This window comes from Saccoglossus kowalevskii, chromosome 6 (assembly GCF_978046115.1).
Source record: "Saccoglossus kowalevskii chromosome 6, keSacKowa6.1, whole genome shotgun sequence".
In the NCBI taxonomy this organism is placed as follows: Eukaryota; Metazoa; Hemichordata; class Enteropneusta; family Harrimaniidae; genus Saccoglossus; species Saccoglossus kowalevskii.
In genome coordinates this window covers 41302905-41323213 of record NC_140646.1, presented here as the reverse complement: position 1 = coordinate 41323213, position 20309 = coordinate 41302905, and the positions used below count along the sequence as shown (strand labels likewise).

At 41.2% G+C, this 20309-nt stretch overlaps 1 protein-coding gene across 1 annotated transcript in view; it reads right to left on the bottom strand.

Annotated features, from left to right (window-relative positions):
- Positions 1 to 973: 973 nt before the first annotated feature.
- Positions 974 to 20309, bottom strand: part of LOC100378061 (U3 small nucleolar RNA-associated protein 4 homolog) — a 37802-nt gene continuing 18466 nt past the window's right edge. The window contains 9 exon segments of the mRNA XM_085500552.1: positions 974 to 1410; positions 2162 to 2233; positions 2479 to 2679; positions 4218 to 4313; positions 4713 to 4967; positions 6348 to 6464; positions 6599 to 6666; positions 8495 to 8600; positions 9162 to 9268. Of these exon segments, the coding sequence (XP_085356678.1) occupies positions 1294 to 1410; positions 2162 to 2233; positions 2479 to 2679; positions 4218 to 4313; positions 4713 to 4967; positions 6348 to 6464; positions 6599 to 6666; positions 8495 to 8600; positions 9162 to 9268 (1139 nt within the window). The 3' untranslated portion in view covers positions 974 to 1293.

Sequence of the window (20309 nt, the reverse complement as noted above, 5' to 3'; positions counted from 1 at the left end):
TGTTACTGAATAAAATCTACCGGTATATAGTGGAAGAAGTACTTGCATACAAAATGCAATCGTTGTACAGTGCAGTGCAGTGCGTTAGTTTGATCACGTACTGCCAAAGTACAGTATTCCTGTGAATAGCATAATTTGGGGAGATGCATCCAAATAGGGAGTAAAAGCATTTTAGATTCGTGCTTCCAAAACTGTCTTTTCTGTTCCATCGCGTGTTAAGTTTTCAAATGTCCATACAGGTTTTTAGATTGCTACGATACTCCCATTCAGTTGTTTACATAATTATACAATTTTGATAAACTGTCTGGCCTTGTAATAGGTACACATGCAGCGGCTGGCATCAGTTGAAGCCAGGATAGTAAATTAGTCATCTTTTTGCCAGTGTAATAGTAAAATGTATTACTTAATTCAAAATGGGGACAAGTCCACATATGGAGCCTTCTGATTAGATAAAACCCTGGACAAACAATGAACATAGTATTAACTTTAATACTGCTTTTATTTAAATTAGTCATTCTTCCCACTTCTCTGCGAGTAAAATATAAAAACTGTATTCACATCTCTTGTCGTAAACCAAAACCCTCTTTCGAAAGTGTCCCCGTTCCACTAATATCTCGAGAACCATACATATTGCTTAATTTGCTAATTTTTAGCTGTTGCACTGATATCTGAAGAGCAACTAATGATGAAACTTGGTGCATAATTGCTCTGGACTAATGCCCAGATTTGATTAGTTTTTAGATAAAAGTCCTTGCATAATTAATCAATTTTCAGCTTTTTCAAATAGTAATTATTGAATTTCAACTTGGTACATACTATAGGACTATGCAGAGACCTGTTTAGGTTAAATATTAATCAAATTGCCTAATGACTGTTTAATAATCGTCATAATCTAGCTAACATACAAACAAAAGACAATACATTTATTTCCTCTAATCACACATCTACAGAAAAGAATATTGCATATGACAAATTGGATATGAAATTGAGTGATTTATTAATAAACCAACATTGTCGTAAATTAACTCAAGGGATCAGTTTTGCATCCAACACTATGCAAGACTAAAACCAGTCAGCCATTTTGTATTAACTATACAAAGTATGTGTAAAGTTTGATTTGATTCCAGAGAGTTGGAAATACTTGGTTGGTTTGGTTTAAAATGCACACTATTCGGCAATCTTGAATTGAATAAGCATCAACAGACTATGATATACAAGTAATTACCTTGTAGTACTCGTGCGTATGACTGAATTCACATTAGTTGTTTGTACAAAACACAATTTTAATAAAGTTTATGTTCCAAATTTTTTCATTTTTAGACTTTCTGGAAGTGATTCCAGCATCATTGGTCTTGGTCTCTCAACAGCAACTAACACATTGTCTTTTAAAGCATCTAAGAAGAGTAGTGGCTGAAATGAAATTGAAAACAAAAAAACATTTAAACTTGATGCAGTCTACTAATAGTCATTAAAACAATACATTAATAAGACTATGTTTTCCTGTTGGCTTGATGTATCACAAACATAATACCAACACAAAAGAAAGCAATGACCTATTTAAATGAGTCAATTGAAGTCTGTGTAATTAGTATGATGGAAGAGTACATTAGGAGAGTAGTGTTACAGTTTTTGCTGCTTGCAAGACACTCATAGACATGTCAGTTTATTGTGTTGAATGAGATTGGTCAAGGGATGTCAGAGATACGGTCCTGAAAAAACATTAATTAAAACAAAATGGCCACCAGAAGAAATGTGAATGAATTATATCCATGCACAACTAAGATCTGCTTCTGGAATTATGGCAGAAATGACTGATTTTGACAAATATTTAGCTCGAAATTTGCAATCGGCCATCTTGAATTCATTCATGACACAAAGCGATATGATTATGTATGATATGATGTGCACGTAAAGTTTGAATGTAATTGGCTCAGGCATGTCTGAGATACAGTTAGAATTATATCCATCACACATGGACACATCAAAGTGAAATTACAAGGCCTTGTTTATCGGACTACTTCTAAACAAATTTAATGATTGAGAACTTGGATTGGACCATTCATTTACACCTGCAGTATGCATGGATATTTACCAAAGTCACAATCAACAGGATTTACATGCACGACTAATAACCTGACATATAGGCAATGTCTATACTCACATTATATTTATGACAAAACACAGCTTCCTTTTTTCCACTTTTCGTATTATGGAGATCTTCATTGCCTGTAATCTATAGGAATGCATAGGATTAGTTACCACAGAGCCTGTGGAAAACATGCTTAGGATGAAACATGTTAAATATAACTGCGTCTAATATTTCTCAGTCATACTGGATAACTTTAGGAGTCATAGTGGTCAGTTTTCTCAGTCATAGTGGTTAGTTTTCTGAGTCGTACTGAGCAGCCGACAGACACTAATATTCAAATGAAATAAAAAATGTCAAATCTTCTAATGTACATTGTGATAATCACCAACCTTCTCAGTGATATTAGATTTTGTTTTATCAATAACAGCAAACATATCATGTGCCTGCAAGATGACCATATTTGGATTAGTTGGACTGAAGCCAATTTTCATCACTTTGCCTTGTCTCAGTTTCCACATCTTGGATAGACTGTGATTACTGGCTTTGCTCCAATTACTGTATTCTTTCTTGGTTATATCGTATTCAACAATCTGCACAGAAAAAGGTGATATACAAGCGCATGACACAAAGGCTAGAATAATCCATGGGTGTTTATGCCAGTCTCAATGTACCACTAGATTTGAAAGCCAAAGTGCACAAAATCTATTTACAGGTAGTTATGAAAAAAATGGAATAACTTTCGAAAAATGTTATTTGGCCTATAGCATAAATCTTGATAAGTTTACATGGAAATATGCTGTGTATAAATTTTTCATCAGACAAAGCATATACAGGTCATCCCCCTGGGTTGCATATACCCTCCAGATCACAACAACCCCCCCCCCCCCCGGTAGCATATACCCTCCAGATCATATCCCCGGGTTGCATATACCCTCCAGGTCATGTCCCTGGGTAGCATATACCCTCCAGGTCATCTCCCCGGGTAGCATATACCCTCCAGGTCATCTCCCCGGGTTGCATATACCCTCCAGGTCATCTCCTCGGGTTGCATATACCCTCCAGGTCATCTCCTCGGGTTGCATATACCCTCCAGGTCATCTCCCCGGGTTGCATATACCCTCCAGGTCATATCCCCGGGTTGCATATACCCTCCAGGTCATCTCCCCGGGTTGCATATACCCTCCAGGTCATCTCCCCGGGTAGCATATACCCTCCAGGTCATATCCCCGGGTTGCATATACCCTCCAGATCATGTCCCTGGGTAGCATATACCCTCCAGGTCATCTCCCCGGGTTGCATATACCCTCCAGGTCATCTCCCTGGGTAGCATATACCCTCCAGGTCACCTCCCCGGGTTGCATATACCCTCCAGATCATGTCCCTGGGTAGCATATACCCTCCAGGTCATCTCCCCGGGTAGCATATATCCTCCAGGTCATGTCCCTGGGTAGCATATACCCTCCAGGTCATCTCCCCGGGTTGCATATACCCTCCAGGTCATCTCCCTGGGTAGCATATACCCTCCAGGTCACCTCCCCGGGTTGCATATACCCTCCAGGTCATCTCCCCGGGTTGCATTTACCCTCCAGGTCATCTCCCCGGGTTGCATATACCCTTCAGGTCATATCCCCGGGTTGCATATACCCTTCAGGTCATATCCCCGGGTTGCATATACCCTCCAGGTCATCTCCTCAGGTTGCATATACCCTCCAGGTCATCTCCTCAGGTTGCATATACCCTCCAGGTCATATCTCTGGGTTGCATATACCCTCCAGGTCATATCCCTGGGTTGCATATACCCTTCAGGTCATATCCCCGGGTTGCATATGATATTTAATGATATTTATCTCATAGTTGTACTTGTTTATGGGCTGACCAACAGGTAGTCCCAGTGGGGAAATGATTGGAAAATTATGCAAATTATTGGTTCCCTTTGTTTTCCAAATAATTTAAAAACATTTGTTTGCTTTCCTCTATCAAATGTTTTTTTCTATAGAAATGTTTGTTTTAAAATTGTACACACCCCTCCAAGATTTTTTAATAAATCAACCCTTAATTAACTTAATTCATTTGTGGGATTCAAATTAATGGCAATAATTTCCAATTCACTATAACACTGGATTCTCACCTTTTGATTGCAGTAGACTACCATTAGCATTGAATTATGTGGACTGAATCCCATAGAACATGGTTGAGTAGATAACTGTGGTAAACTACAGTGATGCTGAAAGAAAAAAGAAATTTAAAACAGATATATATATATCTGCATAACCATGAAAAAAAAAATTTGCAGACTTGATTTTACTCCCAATGAAAAATGACAATTTCCTCTCATCAGGTAAATGGGAAATAAAACATTGTTTTACAAAATGAATTTGGTCATCATAGTTTTCCACATACAGCCATTTTTACACAAATGTACACACTATATTATTTACATCAGTAGCATCTGAATTCAAAAGTTTATTTGCAAACACACAATGCATCAAGCCTGTTATTCACCAATTAGAATACTGTATTGTATGAATATTGGTGATGTCAACACAAAGTAAGATTTGTTAACATAGTAGTACAAGACCTACAGTAAAAAAAATTGTTGTGAATCATCATTCATTAATCTCACCGTATATGCTTCAATGTTATATACATTGATTTGACTAGCATGGTTACCAACAGCAACATAACATCCATCCTCAGTGACTGACAGTAAATGTATTGGTTGACAAACTGCAGAAAATGTGTGCAGTATCACAGGCTGAAGATTATCTACTTGGACAATTTGCACAGTACAGTCTCTTGTACCTATGATCAGTTTGCTACTATCCCGTGTAAACATCATGCAGTGAGCTGGAGACAGGTCTGAGGGTAAACCAGCAACCTGGAACCAATGTAACACATACATTAAATATAAATATACAATTTGATAGAAATTCTGAATTCTAAAATTATTTTGAAAATAGCCAAAAACTATTAAGGAATGTCTGAAAATAAATTAAGTTTTAGCGGAAAATGACAATTAACATAATGTGGGAACACAGTCAAAATCTTCATCATTATATACATTATCGAATGATTATACACAATCTCTCAATCCCGCCAAAATTGTTAACCCTTAATGCATTAACGCATTATTATTGTTATTACTTTTTAACAATGGTTTCTTCTACCTTTATTATTGCTGTAGTGGGATTTATTACTATTCATGTTTTTTTATTAGTTTTTAATCATTACTTTTATAGTCTTAATGTTTTGTATTATTAGTCTAGTTTTGTTTAGTGTAAATGTAACCATTTTAATTCCTCCTGGGGAATTTTATGTGTTTAATAAAGTATAAGCTAAGCATTTTTAGATATGTTTTCTTATACGATTTGATCTGCAACAACGTTCTTTAACCTGATAGATCAAGTCTGTTATTAACCAATCAGAATGCTGTGTTGTACATGCACCATTGCAATTCTTTGGGAATTCTCAAAGGCATTCAGGTAGCGTAATGCGGAAGAGAACTATCGATGTTGAAGTTGATTTTTGGAATTGATTTCAGTGATAAAACAGCATGAATTAAAAAAAAACTAGTAACTAGCAATGGATTAAATATAGATTAAGTATTGACTGCCTTTCATGGCTATTACCAGGTTATTGTCGAAGTGTAGTTTACGTACAGTTACTGTGGTCTATGTATTCGCACGATACCCACAACCGTAGATATCCATACTGTATTATGTAAATTAATTACCGATATTAGGAAAAGTCAAACAATGCTCAAGGACCAGGTTTTATGACTAGACAGTCAACTTTGGAGCATTTTGGAGGGGATGGGCGATTAACCAAATGTGACCCTGACAATAGAAATGTGGGAGGTAAGTGTTTACCTAAGCATGGGAGCTAAGTCAGACAAGCATGGTAGCTCCAATACACACAATTTTGACAGTCAGGGGTTTCTTTTCTCAATGTAACATTTTAGCAAAATAATTTTCAACAAAAACTGACATTACACATGAAAATTAAATTGAAAAAATCCTATTTAAAAACTGACTTTAGTTTATATAACAAGAATTATTTACTTTGTGATCAAAATAAGCTTGCTGTCCTTGATTAAATATTGAAATTTTGACATATACACTTTGTCCTTTGTCTATGACTAGTACTATCATTCAGAGATCAGATCAGACAGCAGGAGATAATCAGACCAAACAATTGGGCCATAAAACATGGAGTGTTGCACATCAGTGTAAAATCTAGAACATCGGTATACAGTTACCTTGGTAACAGAAGGTGTATCCATGGTGATATGATACATTCTTATCTTGGTTATATCAGAGTAAACTATCCAACTACCACATTTGCTAATAGCACTGCAAACTATCTGATCGTTTCCCTGGCAACAGGAAGAGAAAATATCAAATGATGCAGATCATACAAATATTTATATAGTGAATAATAATGCCATAAATATTTATCAAGATAGCACAGGTCAAAGGTATTGCGGACAATATCATTATTTTTGTTTACCTTTGCTTTCAGCTCCAATAATTTAGAAGGTTTTCTGAGCAGCGGTAAAACATCACCATCATCACCATCTCCACAAACGAAACAGAAATATTTTTAATTGTAAAAACAGTTTGAGCAATATGTAGTATCATTATCCCTATGTAGTCATGTGACACTTTGTGTACAACCACTAAGTTTAAACTTAACACCTTTTGGCATATTGAGGCACGAAATTTACCAACTAGCAGCCATTTTGTTCATCAGAAATACTTATTTTTGTTCATTTCAACTTATAACTTTTAAATACAATTACTAAGTTTATTTAGATTTTGTATTTTATGAATTCGCACGTTGATTTGTGTCACAATACAATCCAAGATGGTTGACTGGGTGCCATAGACCATAGTGTATTGTGGGATAGTTATGACTGAATCAAACACAACTCTGCCAATCATAAAGTGCGTCTGCTCCCACAATCTGTTAACTATCAGACAATCCACTATAATTTGGAATTGCAAATATGTTTTACATTTTGCCAACATAAACACATTCATCTGGCAGTTCAACTCATTAGAACTCATATAAATGCTGACATTTCATTGGTCATGTATTAATGTACAAAAAGAAAGGGGGCTGTGACATTCTTAATGGCATGTTATATCTTAGAATGCCATTTTCTGAGCTGAGTCTGCTATTTGTGATGCACAACATGAAAACAATGTGATTTACATCAAAATTTATAATACATACAGAAAACACATTTGATTTTTCATCCATGGTTTTTAGTCTAATAAATTAATTAGAGTACCTCTGTGATGAATTCAATTTAAATCTGATATTTTAAGATATCAGGAATAGGCTGATAATAGATAAACAATATGCATGTTTATCAACATTAAACTAATCACGTCTGTGGACTACCTCAATGAACCAAATGAATTATTATACAAATTAAGCAATTATTATTCATAAATTTAGGTCTGTATATTGTTTCAGGGCGCACATGTACAAAGTTTCATTACAATGTGATGATCAATTCTAACTAAATCAGTGGTAAGCTGGAAGGTAAATTATTATAAAAATTGTTCTAGAAAATTTATGTACCAAGTTTCATTGAAAATAATGAAGTGATAGTACTTGAAATATCAAAAGCTGAAAATTGATTAATTATGCAAATTAGGTAATTAACATTTCACATATCTGTGCACTGTCATATGATTAGTACCCGAGATATCAGTTAAAAAGTTGTAACTAATTAATCATTATGCAAATTAGGTTAATTATATGAATAGATTTTTACCCAAAACTAATTAAATTTGTGCATTAGTCCAGAGCATCTATGTACCAAGTTTCATCAAAATCCAATGAACGGCTCTTTAGATATCAGTGGAACAGCTTATAATTAGCTAATTATCATGCAAATTAGGTTAATTATATGCAAGGATTTTTACCCAAAACTAATAAAATCTGTACATTAGTCCAGAGCATTTATGTACCAAGTTTCATCAAATCCAATGAATGGCTCTTTAGATATCCATGGCACAGTCATGGAACAGCTAAAAATCAGCTAATTATCATGCCAATTTGATAATTAATATGCATGGATTTCAACCAAAACCTAATCAAATCTGCGCATTAGCCCAGAGCATCTGTGCACCAAGTTTCATAAAAAACAACATATGGTTCTTGAGATATCAGTGGAACAAACAGACACACACACACAGACAGACTAACTGCAAAGACGTCCATTGTGTGCTTCGCACACAGGAGTCAAAAAGCAGAGATTTTCAAAAAGTGTTAAATACATGTACATAATGAAATATTTGTTTTTCTTGATTTTATGGAAGAGAATACAAAAGTCAGAAACACGCTCCAAACATATCATATTTCACCAAAATGTTTCTCATTTAGACTCGCCTGTTTTACTTGTCCTGCTGGTGGCACCAAGCATCCAAAGTTCCAAATGTGTTGAAAATTGAAACATAATGACATCTGCATCAGCAGCCAAGTGTACAAGATGTTTCTATAGCAACAGATACAAAAAATTACCAAAGTAATACCGTATTTATATGATGGCAAGAATTCATTCCATATTGCCAATGGGCAATAATTCAGCACCTGAGTGATTTTTTGAGTACGCAAAAACAAATAAATACCTTAAAAACTAACATAGTAGAAAATTGTTTTTTCAAGACTACAAATTAAGAGAATACAAATCGGCAGGTTTAGTGTGAATTTAACAGACACAATGAGTGTCATTTTGATGTAGCCATGTAAAGTACACATATCTGCCGATAAAATAGTGATGTGACATCTAAGTTATGCCCACCATGAACATTCAGAAGTCTAATTAGTCTGGTTTTCAAAAATTCAAAATTTCGCAACTAAGAGCCTGGGTGATCTGGTTAGCTTGTACTGAAACAGGGTCAAGCAGCTTTTTAATCAAATACATGAATTCACAAGTCAATGGTGTAGGGATCACCAGAGATGTAAGATTAGGCACACATCCTGGGATGTTTTACAACACACTTGATATTAAATATTGAGTTAAAAATTTGTTTATTAAAGAAAATGATTTACATACATGTTGCGGAAATGGCAGAAGGATCCATCTCTTGAACAGATGTTTTGCTTTACTTCCAGACTTTTTCTTTGAGTACATTGGATTGACAATCAGAACAGTATCGACTCCTACAAAATAGAACATAAGCATTAACACAGTTAGATATGGGTGAAATCATGGAATTATAAACCAGTGTGACTGTATAAAAAAGGTGTATAGCTGGTTAATATGGAGATGATATAATGGTCAGTACTATAGTGTATAGCTGGTTAATATGGGGATGATATAATGGTCAGTACTATAGTGTATAGCTGGTTAATATGGAGATGATATAATGGTCAGTACTATAGTGTATAGCTGGTTAATATGGAGATGATATAATGGTCAGTACTATAGTGTATAGCTGGTTAATATGGAGATGATATAATGGTCAGTACTATAGTGTATAGCTGGTTAATATGGAGATGATATAATGGTCAGTACTATAGTGTATAGCTGGTTAATATGGAGATGATATAATAGTCAGTACTATAGTGTATAGCTGGTTAATATGGGGATGATATAATGGTCAGTACTATAGTGTATAGCTGGTTAATATGGAGATGATATAATGGTCAGTACTATAGTGTATAGCTGGTTAATATGGAGATGATATAATGGTCAGTACTATAGTGTATAGCTGGTTAATATGGAGATGATATAATGGTCAGTACTATAGTGTATAGCTGGTTAATATGGGGATGATATAATGGTCAGTACTATAGTGTATAGCTGGTTAATATGGGGATGATACAATAGTCAGTACTATAGTGTATAGCTGGTTAATATGGGGATGATATAATGGTCAGTACTATAGTGTATAGCTGGTTAATATGGGGATGATATAATGGTCAGTACTATAGTGTATAGCTGGTTAATATGGGGATGATATAATGGTCAGTACTATAGTGTATAGCTGGTTAATATGGGGATGATATAATAGTCAGTACTATAGTGTATAGCTGGTTAATATGGAGATGATATAATGGTCAGTACTATAGTGTATAGCTGGTTAATATGGGGATGATATAATGGTCAGTACTATAGTGTATAGCTGGTTAATATGGGGATGATATAATGGTCAGTACTATAGTGTATAGCTGGTTAATATGGGGATGATATAATGGTCAGTACTATAGTGTATAGCTGGTTAATATGGGGATGATATAATGGTCAGTACTATAGTGTATAGCTGGTTAATATGGGGATGATATAATGGTCAGTACTATAGTGTATAGCTGGTTAATATGGGGATGATATAATGGTCAGTACTATAGTGTATAGCTGGTTAATATGGAGATGATATAATGGTCAGTACTATAGTGTATAGCTGGTTAATATGGGGATGATATAATGGTCAGTACTATAGTGTATAGCTGGTTAATATGGAGATGATATAATGGTCAGTACTATAGTGTATAGCTGGTTAATATGGGGATGATATAATGGTCAGTACTGTAGTGTATTTCTGTGTATAGCTGGTTAATATGGAGATGATCTAATGGTCAGTACTATAGTGTATAGCTGGTTAATATGGAGATGATATAATGGTCATTACTATAGTGTATAGCTGGTTAATATGGAGATGATATAATGGTCAGTACTATAGTGTATAGCTGGTTAATATGGGGATGATATAATGGTCAGTACTATAGTGTATAGCTGGTTAATATGGAGATGATATAATGGTCAGTACTATAGTGTATAGCTGGTTAATATGGGGACGATATAATGGTCAGTAGTATAGTGTATAGCTGGTTAATATGGGGATGATATAATGGTCAGTACTATAGTGCATAGCTGGTTAATATGTAGATGATATCATGGTAGTACTATAGTGTATAGCTGGTTAATATGGGGATGATATAATGGTCAGTACTATAGTGTATAGCTGGTTAATATGGAGATGATATAATGGTCAGTACTATAGTGTATAGCTGGTTAATATGGGGATGATATAATGGTCAGTACTATAGTGTATAGCTGGTTAATATGGGGATGATATAATGGTCAGTACTATAGTGTATAGCTGGTTAATATGGGGATGATATAATGGTCAGTACTATAGTGTATAGCTGGTTAATATGGAGATGATATAATGGTCAGTACTATAGTGTATAGCTGGTTAATATGGGGATGATATAATGGTCAGTACTATAGTGTATAGCTGGTTAATATGGGGATGATATAATGGTCAGTACTATAGTGTATAGCTGGTTAATATGGGGATGATATAATGGTCAGTACTATAGTGTATAGCTGGTTAATATGGAGATGATATAATGGTCAGTACTATAGTGTATAGCTGGTTAATATGGGGATGATATAATGGTCAGTACTTCTAGTGTATAGCTGGTTAATATGGAGATGATATAATGGTCAGTACTATAGTGTATAGCTGGTTAATATGGAGATGATATAATGGTCAGTACTATAGTGTATAGCTGGTTAATATGGGGATGATATAATGGTCAGTACTATAGTGTATAGCTGGTTAATATGGAGATGATATAATGGTCAGTACTATAGTGTATAGCTGGTTAATATGGAGATGATATAATGGTCAGTACTATAGTGTATAGCTGGTTAATATGGGGATGATATAATGGTCAGTACTATAGTGTATAGCTGGTTAATATGGAGATGATATAATGGTCAGTACTATAGTGTATAGCTGGTTAATATGGGGATGATATAATGGTCAGTACTATAGTGTATAGCTGGTTAATATGGAGATGATATAATGGTCAGTACTATAGTGTATAGCTGGTTAATATGGGGATGATATAATGGTCAGTACTATAGTGTATAGCTGGTTAATATGGAGATGATATAATGGTCATTACTATAGTGTATAGCTGGTTAATATGGAGATGATATAATGGTCAGTACTATAGTGTATAGCTGGTTAATATGGGGATGATATAATGGTCAGTACTATAGTGTATAGCTGGTTAATATGGGGATGATATAATGGTCAGTACTATAGTGTATAGCTGGTTAATATGAAGATGATATAATGGTCAGTACTATAGTGTATAGCTGGTTTAATATGGAGATGATATAATGGTCAGTACTATAGTGTATAGCTGGTTAATATGGGGATGATATAATGGTCAGTACTATAGTGTATAACTGGTTAATATGGAGATGATATAATGGTCAGTACTATAGTGTATAGCTGGTTAATATGAAGATGACATAATGGTCAGTACTATAGTGTATAGCTGGTTAATATGGAGATGATATAATGGTCAGTACTATAGTGTATAGCTGGTTAATATGGGGATGATATAATGGTCAGTACTATAGTGTATAGCTGGTTAATATGGGGATGATATAATGGTCAGTACTATAGTGTATAGCTGGTTAATATGGAGATGATATAATGGTCATTACTATAGTGTATAGCTGGTTAATATGGAGATGATATAATGGTCAGTACTATAGTGTATAGCTGGTTAATATGGGGATGATATAATGGTCATTACTATAGTGTATAGCTGGTTAATATGGAGATGATATAATGGTCAGTACTATAGTGTATAGCTGGTTAATATGGGGATGATATAATGGTCAGTACTATAGTGTATAGCTGGTTAATATGGAGATGATATAATGGTCAGTACTATAGTGTATAGCTGGTTTAATATGGGGATGATATAATGGTCAGTACTGTAGTGTATAGCTGGTTAATATGGGGATGATATAATGGTCAGTACTATAGTGTATAGCTGGTTAATATGGGGATGATATAATGGTCAGTACTATATTGTATAGCTGGTTAATATGGGGATGATATAATGGTCAGTACTATAGTGTATAGCTGGTTAATATGGAGATGATATAATGGTCAGTACTATAGTGTATAGCTGGTAAATATGGGGATGATATAATGGTCAGTACTATAGTGTATAGCTGGTTAATATGGAGATGATATAATGGTCAGTACTATAGTGTATAGCTGGTTAATATGGGGATGATATAATGGTCAGTACTATAGTGTATAGCTGGTTAATATGGAGATGATATGGTAGTACTATAGTGTATAGCTGGTTAATATGGGGATGATATAATGGTCAGTACTATAGTGTATAGCTGGTTAATATGGGGATGATATAATGGTCAGTACTATAGTGCATAGCTGGTTAATATGGAGATGATATCATGGTCAGTACTATAGTGTATAGCTGGTAAATATGGGGATGATATAATGGTCAGTACTATAGTGTATATCTGGTTAATATGGAGATGATATAATGGTCAGTACTATAGTGTATAGCTGGTTAATATGGGGATGATATAATGGTCAGTACTATAGTGTATAGCTGGTTAATATGGAGATGATATGGTAGTACTATAGTGTATAGCTGGTTAATATGGGGATGATATAATGGTCAGTACTATAGTGTATAGCTGGTTAATATGGGGATGATATAATGGTCAGTACTATAGTGCATAGCTGGTTAATATGGAGATGATATCATGGTAGTACTATAGTGTATAGCTGGTTAATATGGGGATGATATAATGGTCAGTACTATAGTGTATAGCTGGTTAATATGGAGATGATATAATGGTCAGTACTATAGTGTATAGCTGGTTAATATGGGGATGATATAATGGTCAGTACTATAGTGTATAGCTGGTTAATATGGGGATGATATAATGGTCAGTACTTAGGTGAGGGTTCTCCGAACCCGCCTATTCACATAGTTCATACCCACCATAGACTCCGGTCAGTCAAAATGACTATTTTGAACTGTAGGCATTAATCAGCGATTCTGCCGGTGACGGAGAGATAGAATCCAGGTCAGGGGAAGCCCCATGACCTCAAGATTCTTTTACCCCTTACGTCACGAACCCACGTGACCGAGGCCACCTGGCAGCGCCACAGGTAGCCGTCCTTCACTCTGGTTCCTTTCTCTCCGCCTCGAGGACTTAGACCAACGCGACGGAAAGAGTGGGGAGGTTGGGGGGGACCCGGAGTCTATGGTGGGTATGAACTATGTGAATAGGCGGGTTCGGAGAACCCTCGCCTAAATTCACTACGTTCAATTACCCACCATAGACTCCGGTCAGTCAAAATGACTATTTTGAACTGTAGGCAGAGTCAGACACCGATAGGTGGCGGGTTTTTCCGAGCAAACAGAAAAAAAAGGAGAATGATGAAAGACTTTCCCCCAGTCCGGGATGAAAAACAAACCCAAAAACCTAAGTTAAGACCCAAGAAGGGTGGTGTCTTACCTTGCCTGTGCTGTCCCAGAAGCAAGAAGCCAATGCTGCTGTGGTGACAGGGTTCGGTGTGCCGGAGAAAGCTAGACCCAAGCCGAACTCGGGGGTGATAAGCTTGAAGTAGGACCGAAACAGTTCGCACAATCTGCCCGCAAAAATGCAGAGACTGACTTATCGCCTATGCGCAGAGGCCCCTGCAGTCGTTCGGGCTGTGTCAGCAAACAAGGCCTGACCCGCTACGACGGGGCCTAACCTGAAGAGACCCTGCTCAATAGATTGGGTGTCTCCTAGGTAGTAGTTGATGAAGACGTTCTGCGTTCTCCAGAAGCCTGCCCTCAGAATGTGTTTGAGGGGGGCACCTGACGCTAGCGCTAGTGAGTTAGCAATCGCACGGACCTCATGTTCTTGTACTTGGTGTCTCTGCAAGGTCTGTGTTGAGGAGGATAGTGTATTATAGACCTCCAGTACAGTCGCAGTAATCCACCTGGGGATGGAAGTCGGGGAAACCGGCTTATCCCGCTTGTCAGGGCCGTAACACAAAAACATGTGTTTGGTTCCCCGTCTAGAAAACCTGGTACGGTTCTCGTAGCAACTCAGCGCTCGGGCCGGGCAGAGAAGCAATTCCTCCTGATCTTCCGGACTGACAATATTTGCCAGCCGGGGGATGACAATCGGTTGAGGATCGTGTCCTGGGATTTGGTTCTTGGCGAGAACCCGATTCGTGTCTTAGTACAACTTGATCGCCCATAAAAGCAGCACAACCGCCCGCAAAGGATAGTGCACGCCTAGCTTTGACCGGCGCCTACCTGAGGCGAGGGCCAGTAGGAAGACTATTTTCCACATCAAAAAATTGAGTGGTGCTGATTGGAGAGGCTCAAAAGGCGGTCTGCTTAGAGCGGACAACACAGCCAACAAGTCCCAGTTGGGCAGTTCCCTTGCCTGGGGTCTCAGCGTCTGGAAAGCAGTAAATAGTCTCCTAATAGTAGGACAATCGGTTAGTCTTGTTCCCGTACGTTTGAATGGTGGGGCACAAGGCCGACCTGTAGCCAACGATCGCTGCGTAGGACAAACCCACTTCGTCAAACAGGTGGACGAAGGAGCCTGTTACCTGGCCAATAGAGGGATGGTATCGATCAATCTCCCTTCCGCTACACTAACCAGTGTATGCTCGCAGCCTAGAAATGTAGGCTGCATTGGTGGAATCCCAGTTCGCCCTGGCCAGGACGTTGGCAGCCCGCTCAGATAAAGCTTTCGTATGTGCGGGTCTAATGAGAGCCTCTATGCGGGTAAGTGATACCCGCTGGGCTCGTGGTAGTGCGCCGTCTGGTTGGGACGGCATGTCCGGTAAGTCCGGAAGCACTGCTGGTGTTTTGACTATCGTTTCCGACAGAAGTGGAAACTAGGCCCTGTTCGGCCAATTGGGTGCGACCAATGATAATATGCAGGTGTGCACCTGTCGAAGTCTTCTCCGGTGCCCGGTGGACTAGCGGGAAGGGAGGAAAAGCGTACACAACTAAGTGGATCCGCGGGGTAGCAAAGCGACCCTGGCCCAGGCTCCTGGAGTCAGCAGGAGTGTTACGTACGTCGGGAGCTTGGTGTTCCGGGGTGCGGCAAATGGTCTAACCTTGGACCGTCCACAGCCGAAACAGCCTGGAGGCTACCCACTGGGGTATCAGCCACTCCGTGTTCTGGAGACGGAGTCGCCCTGAAAGGGCGTCGCCAGACTGTTCCTCACCCCTGGAAGGTGGTGTGCGGTTAGCTCCACATTGTATTCCAGGCACCAAAGGAGGATTTTGCTCCGCTAGGACTGACAACGATGGGGAATGTGTCCCCCCTCCTTCTTGAAGGAGACCACCGCTGCGTTTTCTGTGCGGAGCAGGACTCTGTGGTCTCAAACTACGGGTAGAAAGCGTGGTAGTGCCAAGTACACTGCTCACAGTTCGAGCCGGTTGATATGGTGGTCCCAAAACTATGCGGGAGCCATATCCTTGGGCTTGTTCGTCCAATAGATGCGCTCCCCAACCCTGGGGGGAGGCATCTGTTACCAGAGTCATACCTGCGGCGAGCGGGTCCAAGAGGGCCCCTCTGCCCGAGGTTGGTCAGTGACGACCACCAGGGCAGGGCTTCCTTCACTTGGTCCGGGATCGAAACCCACCTATCTAGTTCCCATAGGAGAGCTCGGCGTTATAACAAGCGTTATACCGGGCGACTGCGTAGTGCGGCCTGGGGAACGACCCTTCGAACCGAGGTCATCATTCCGATGATCCGCATTAGTTCACGGAGGGACACCGAGGGAACGCTGACTAGGCATTCGGCTAGGCTGCTTAGCGCTAAGCAATATGATTGAAATAGCTAAGCCAAGCTTACCTCTGTGTCAAAACTCCATGCCCAGGGACACCAACTGCGCGTTGGCTCGAGGTGGGACTTGTCGATTTACTAACGAGCCCAACTGGTGAAGTAAATCCTGTGTTAGCCTGATGCGTTTGGCTATTACCCCTTGCCCGGGTTGTTGGTAACCAGTAGTCTGGGTACGGGTTGAGGTGTACCGACATCTGGTGATGGTGAAGCAGCAGCACTACCTGTTTCATCCCTCTGGTGAACACGTAGGGCGCTGTGCCTAACCCGAACGGGGGGGGGGGGGGGGGGGGGGCACCGAAGTTTGAATACTTGGCCCAGCTGGGCGATTCGAAGGAGATGGCAACTCGCTAGGTGCATCGGTACATGCAGGTAGGCCCTGCTTAAGTCTAGCGGGGCTAGCCAGTCAAAACGGTGGATGGAGAGAAGAACCCTGAATGGTGTCTCCATGTGGAACCGATCGAGGGGCACGTACTGATTCAGTCTGTCTAGGTCCAAAACTGGACGCCTGCCACTTGTAGATTTGGTACTACGAACACATTTGGGTAGAAGCCTGGACTTAGTTCCGGCTGATGTACCCTGTGTATGGCGTCTTTCCCCAGCAAACTGCTACTTCCTGTCTGATTGCTTCCACCTTGCGGGAGTCCCCTGGCAGTGCCCAACAGGGGAGACACTGACGGGGGGAAATGGAGATTTCAGCGGTATGCCGTAAACGGATGTCACCACCTGAAAAGGTTCAGGTATCGGTCACCCGCCGTCTCCAAACCGGACTACACCGGCGCAATCTGTGTACGACAGGGATGTGTGGCCATGTGTTCGGCCGTTGCAAGGGGGGATGCTCCCTTCCCCCATGAGGCGAGTTCCCCCAAGGCCTGAAGTAGTCACTAAGTTGTGACCTGGCCACTCACCGAACACGTGCCTGTTCCCCCCGGTTGCAGAGGTGAGCGTCAAACATGCCTCCCCTGCTGCCGGGGAGACGTCCGCCCAGAGAGGGTGAGGAGCCACCACCTGGCTCTTACCTCCCTGGGGGCGCGCCACTACCCTTCCCTCCCATGGAAGGGTATAAGCGCTTGCCTCCTGGCTGACTCTGGCTAGCGGACAATGCCCTAGGGCGTTGTGTTTTCTGTGCTTGGGGTGCCCTCCGCTTGCCCATGGCAGGACCAACTGGCTAGCGGATTCGATCTGAACCCTCTGATTCATTGCACTCCGAAGCTCCGAGACTGTACCCACCATTCCCTGAACAAAGAGGGTGGAGGGTGTCCAGTCTGCGTCACTGAGGTGGGGGACGTACCCCAGCTCAGCTTGTCGGCGAAAACATGTGCGTCTAAGGCCGCGTCTCGTAGCACAGTAGTGGCCCTGGCCAAGCGAGCCAGACAACACTAGGGGGTGTCGCAAGTAGATGTGCGGTGGCCCACCAGTAAAAATGTCGCCTGGTCTAGGAGGCTGGTGCGTTCTGCCTCCAAGATCACCAGAGTGCTGGGCACGCATAATAATGCCCTCAAGCAACTCTGCCCTCAGGGCTAGATGGTTCGTCCTCAATTGGCAAAGACACCCATGGAACGCGGCTATCCCCCTTTGCCCGGTTTGCCAAATTCGTGGTACCGGGGTCTGGGGAAGGAGCCTTGGAATCCGGTTGGGGGCGTTTTGGTCTCATCCCATGCTATGGGGTCTGATCCCGAGACACACCGACCAGGTAGCGTTTGGTCCAGTGGGAAGTGTTGCCTAACGTTATCCCCACCCGGGGGCCTTAAGCATTACATCCTCCGCGGCTGACCAACGCCGCCCATCAACACCGTTTGCGTGCTCTGCGCCCCACTCCGCACTCAGACGGACAGGGGAGAGATGTGCAGACGGGGTTGCTTTGGATCCCGACGCCCGTGATCCCATAAGTGTTGAAGCAACCTTAGGTGGTCACTTTAGGATCAAGGGTGGGGGTATATACATCGTATCACTGGGATCGATGATACTCCGCCTCACCCCAAAAGCGTGGCTCACCGAGTCATACAGATGGAAGACTTTGAGGGACCGCCCGGAGTACCGGCTGTATCCAACGCGAGCGAACTGCGTCTCCTTTAACTTAAAATATGTGAGAGGGAGCGTGTTCGACTGTGCGTCTCATGACAGGGTCGGTTCCCTCTGGGGACGCCCGTGGGTCGGTAAGAAAGTAGTCAAAACCCACAGCGGGGACCGGACACAAGGATAAATTTGTTACAGTTGTATCGTTACCGTGTGACGAACCCTAGCTGGCTGAAAGGGGGGGGTCAACGCGTGCCCTGCCCTGAAAGCCCTGCCCCGAGATCGGAGACTTGGCTGCCAGCACCCCGTTGGCATTCAGTGCCCGCGGATCCAGAGAAGGACCGGTGCAATTAGCCTGAGCCTCGGCCACCCCCCAAAATAGTGGGAGAGCCGTGACTGGGAACGGGGATTCCCCGGAAGAGACGTGTTTGAATGCAAACATGCTTTCGTGTCTCTTCCTGCTTGCCCACCGAGGGGACACAGTGGAGACAGCTCGCTCCGACTGCGTCTGATCTACCCGGCCTGCCAGGGACGCAATTGCCCCAACAGTCCTTCGACCAAAGCCCTCAACTTGGAGGCAAACTCGGCGCCGTGCAAGGAAGGGTCCACGAAGAGACCCGCAACGGGCCCCATAGGAGGAAAGCCTCCAGGGGCACAGCCTCGCTGCAGCCGGTAAAATCGGGTAAAAAAACACCGCCTGAAAAAACAGACTGTGAGGATGCCCTCTGATCAGTGGGGGAGACCGAGAAAATATCGGTACCTCCGCCGTCGGGCCTCTTACTCGACGTCCCGGTACATGAAGTACCGGTAGCCGAGCGTGAGGACTTTCCACTCATGCAAAACACGCAACTCACTTTAACCGATTTGTTTACTGGACGCGCGACCTTGCTGTGACGCGGTCAGTGTCAGCGATTTTGATGGCTCTGAAAGAAAATCTCAGGCCTCAGAACTCCAGTGAAAAAAACACGCTTTCACGCAAAAAAAACCGGAACCCACACGTAGCCACGACAAAGCATCTCGGATGCGGGTTCTAAGCTGGTAGATTCTGAATAAACCACTGTACGGTCGGCTCGAAAGACGAGGAGACCGGAAGAAAAAGGCAGCAAGCCTTGGAGCTGTCATTACATCGATATATTGCTAAATACATTAAAAATAAAAGACGACATGCATGAGGGAGACGAATTACAGTTGTAAAAGGTGCCGCCATGAAATCAACATGTGACTACGTAGTGGCGCCGGATTTTGATTTCTTTGCTGTGAAAAATACTACACACAAAGGGGAAAACGACACGAGGGTAAAAAAAAGACAAGGAAAACTTATCCTACCAGCTACCATGTCGGATGCCGAGCAGCGGCAACAACCCAAGCTAAAAATCCGGACAGGAAAAAAAGCAGGCGATCCAGCAGAGCTCGCTAGATTTCATCTCCACTCGAGGCGGAGAGAAATTAAGAGTGAAGGACGGCTACCTGTGGCGCTGCCAGGTGGCCTCGGTCACGTGGGTTCGTGGACGTAAGGGGTAAAAG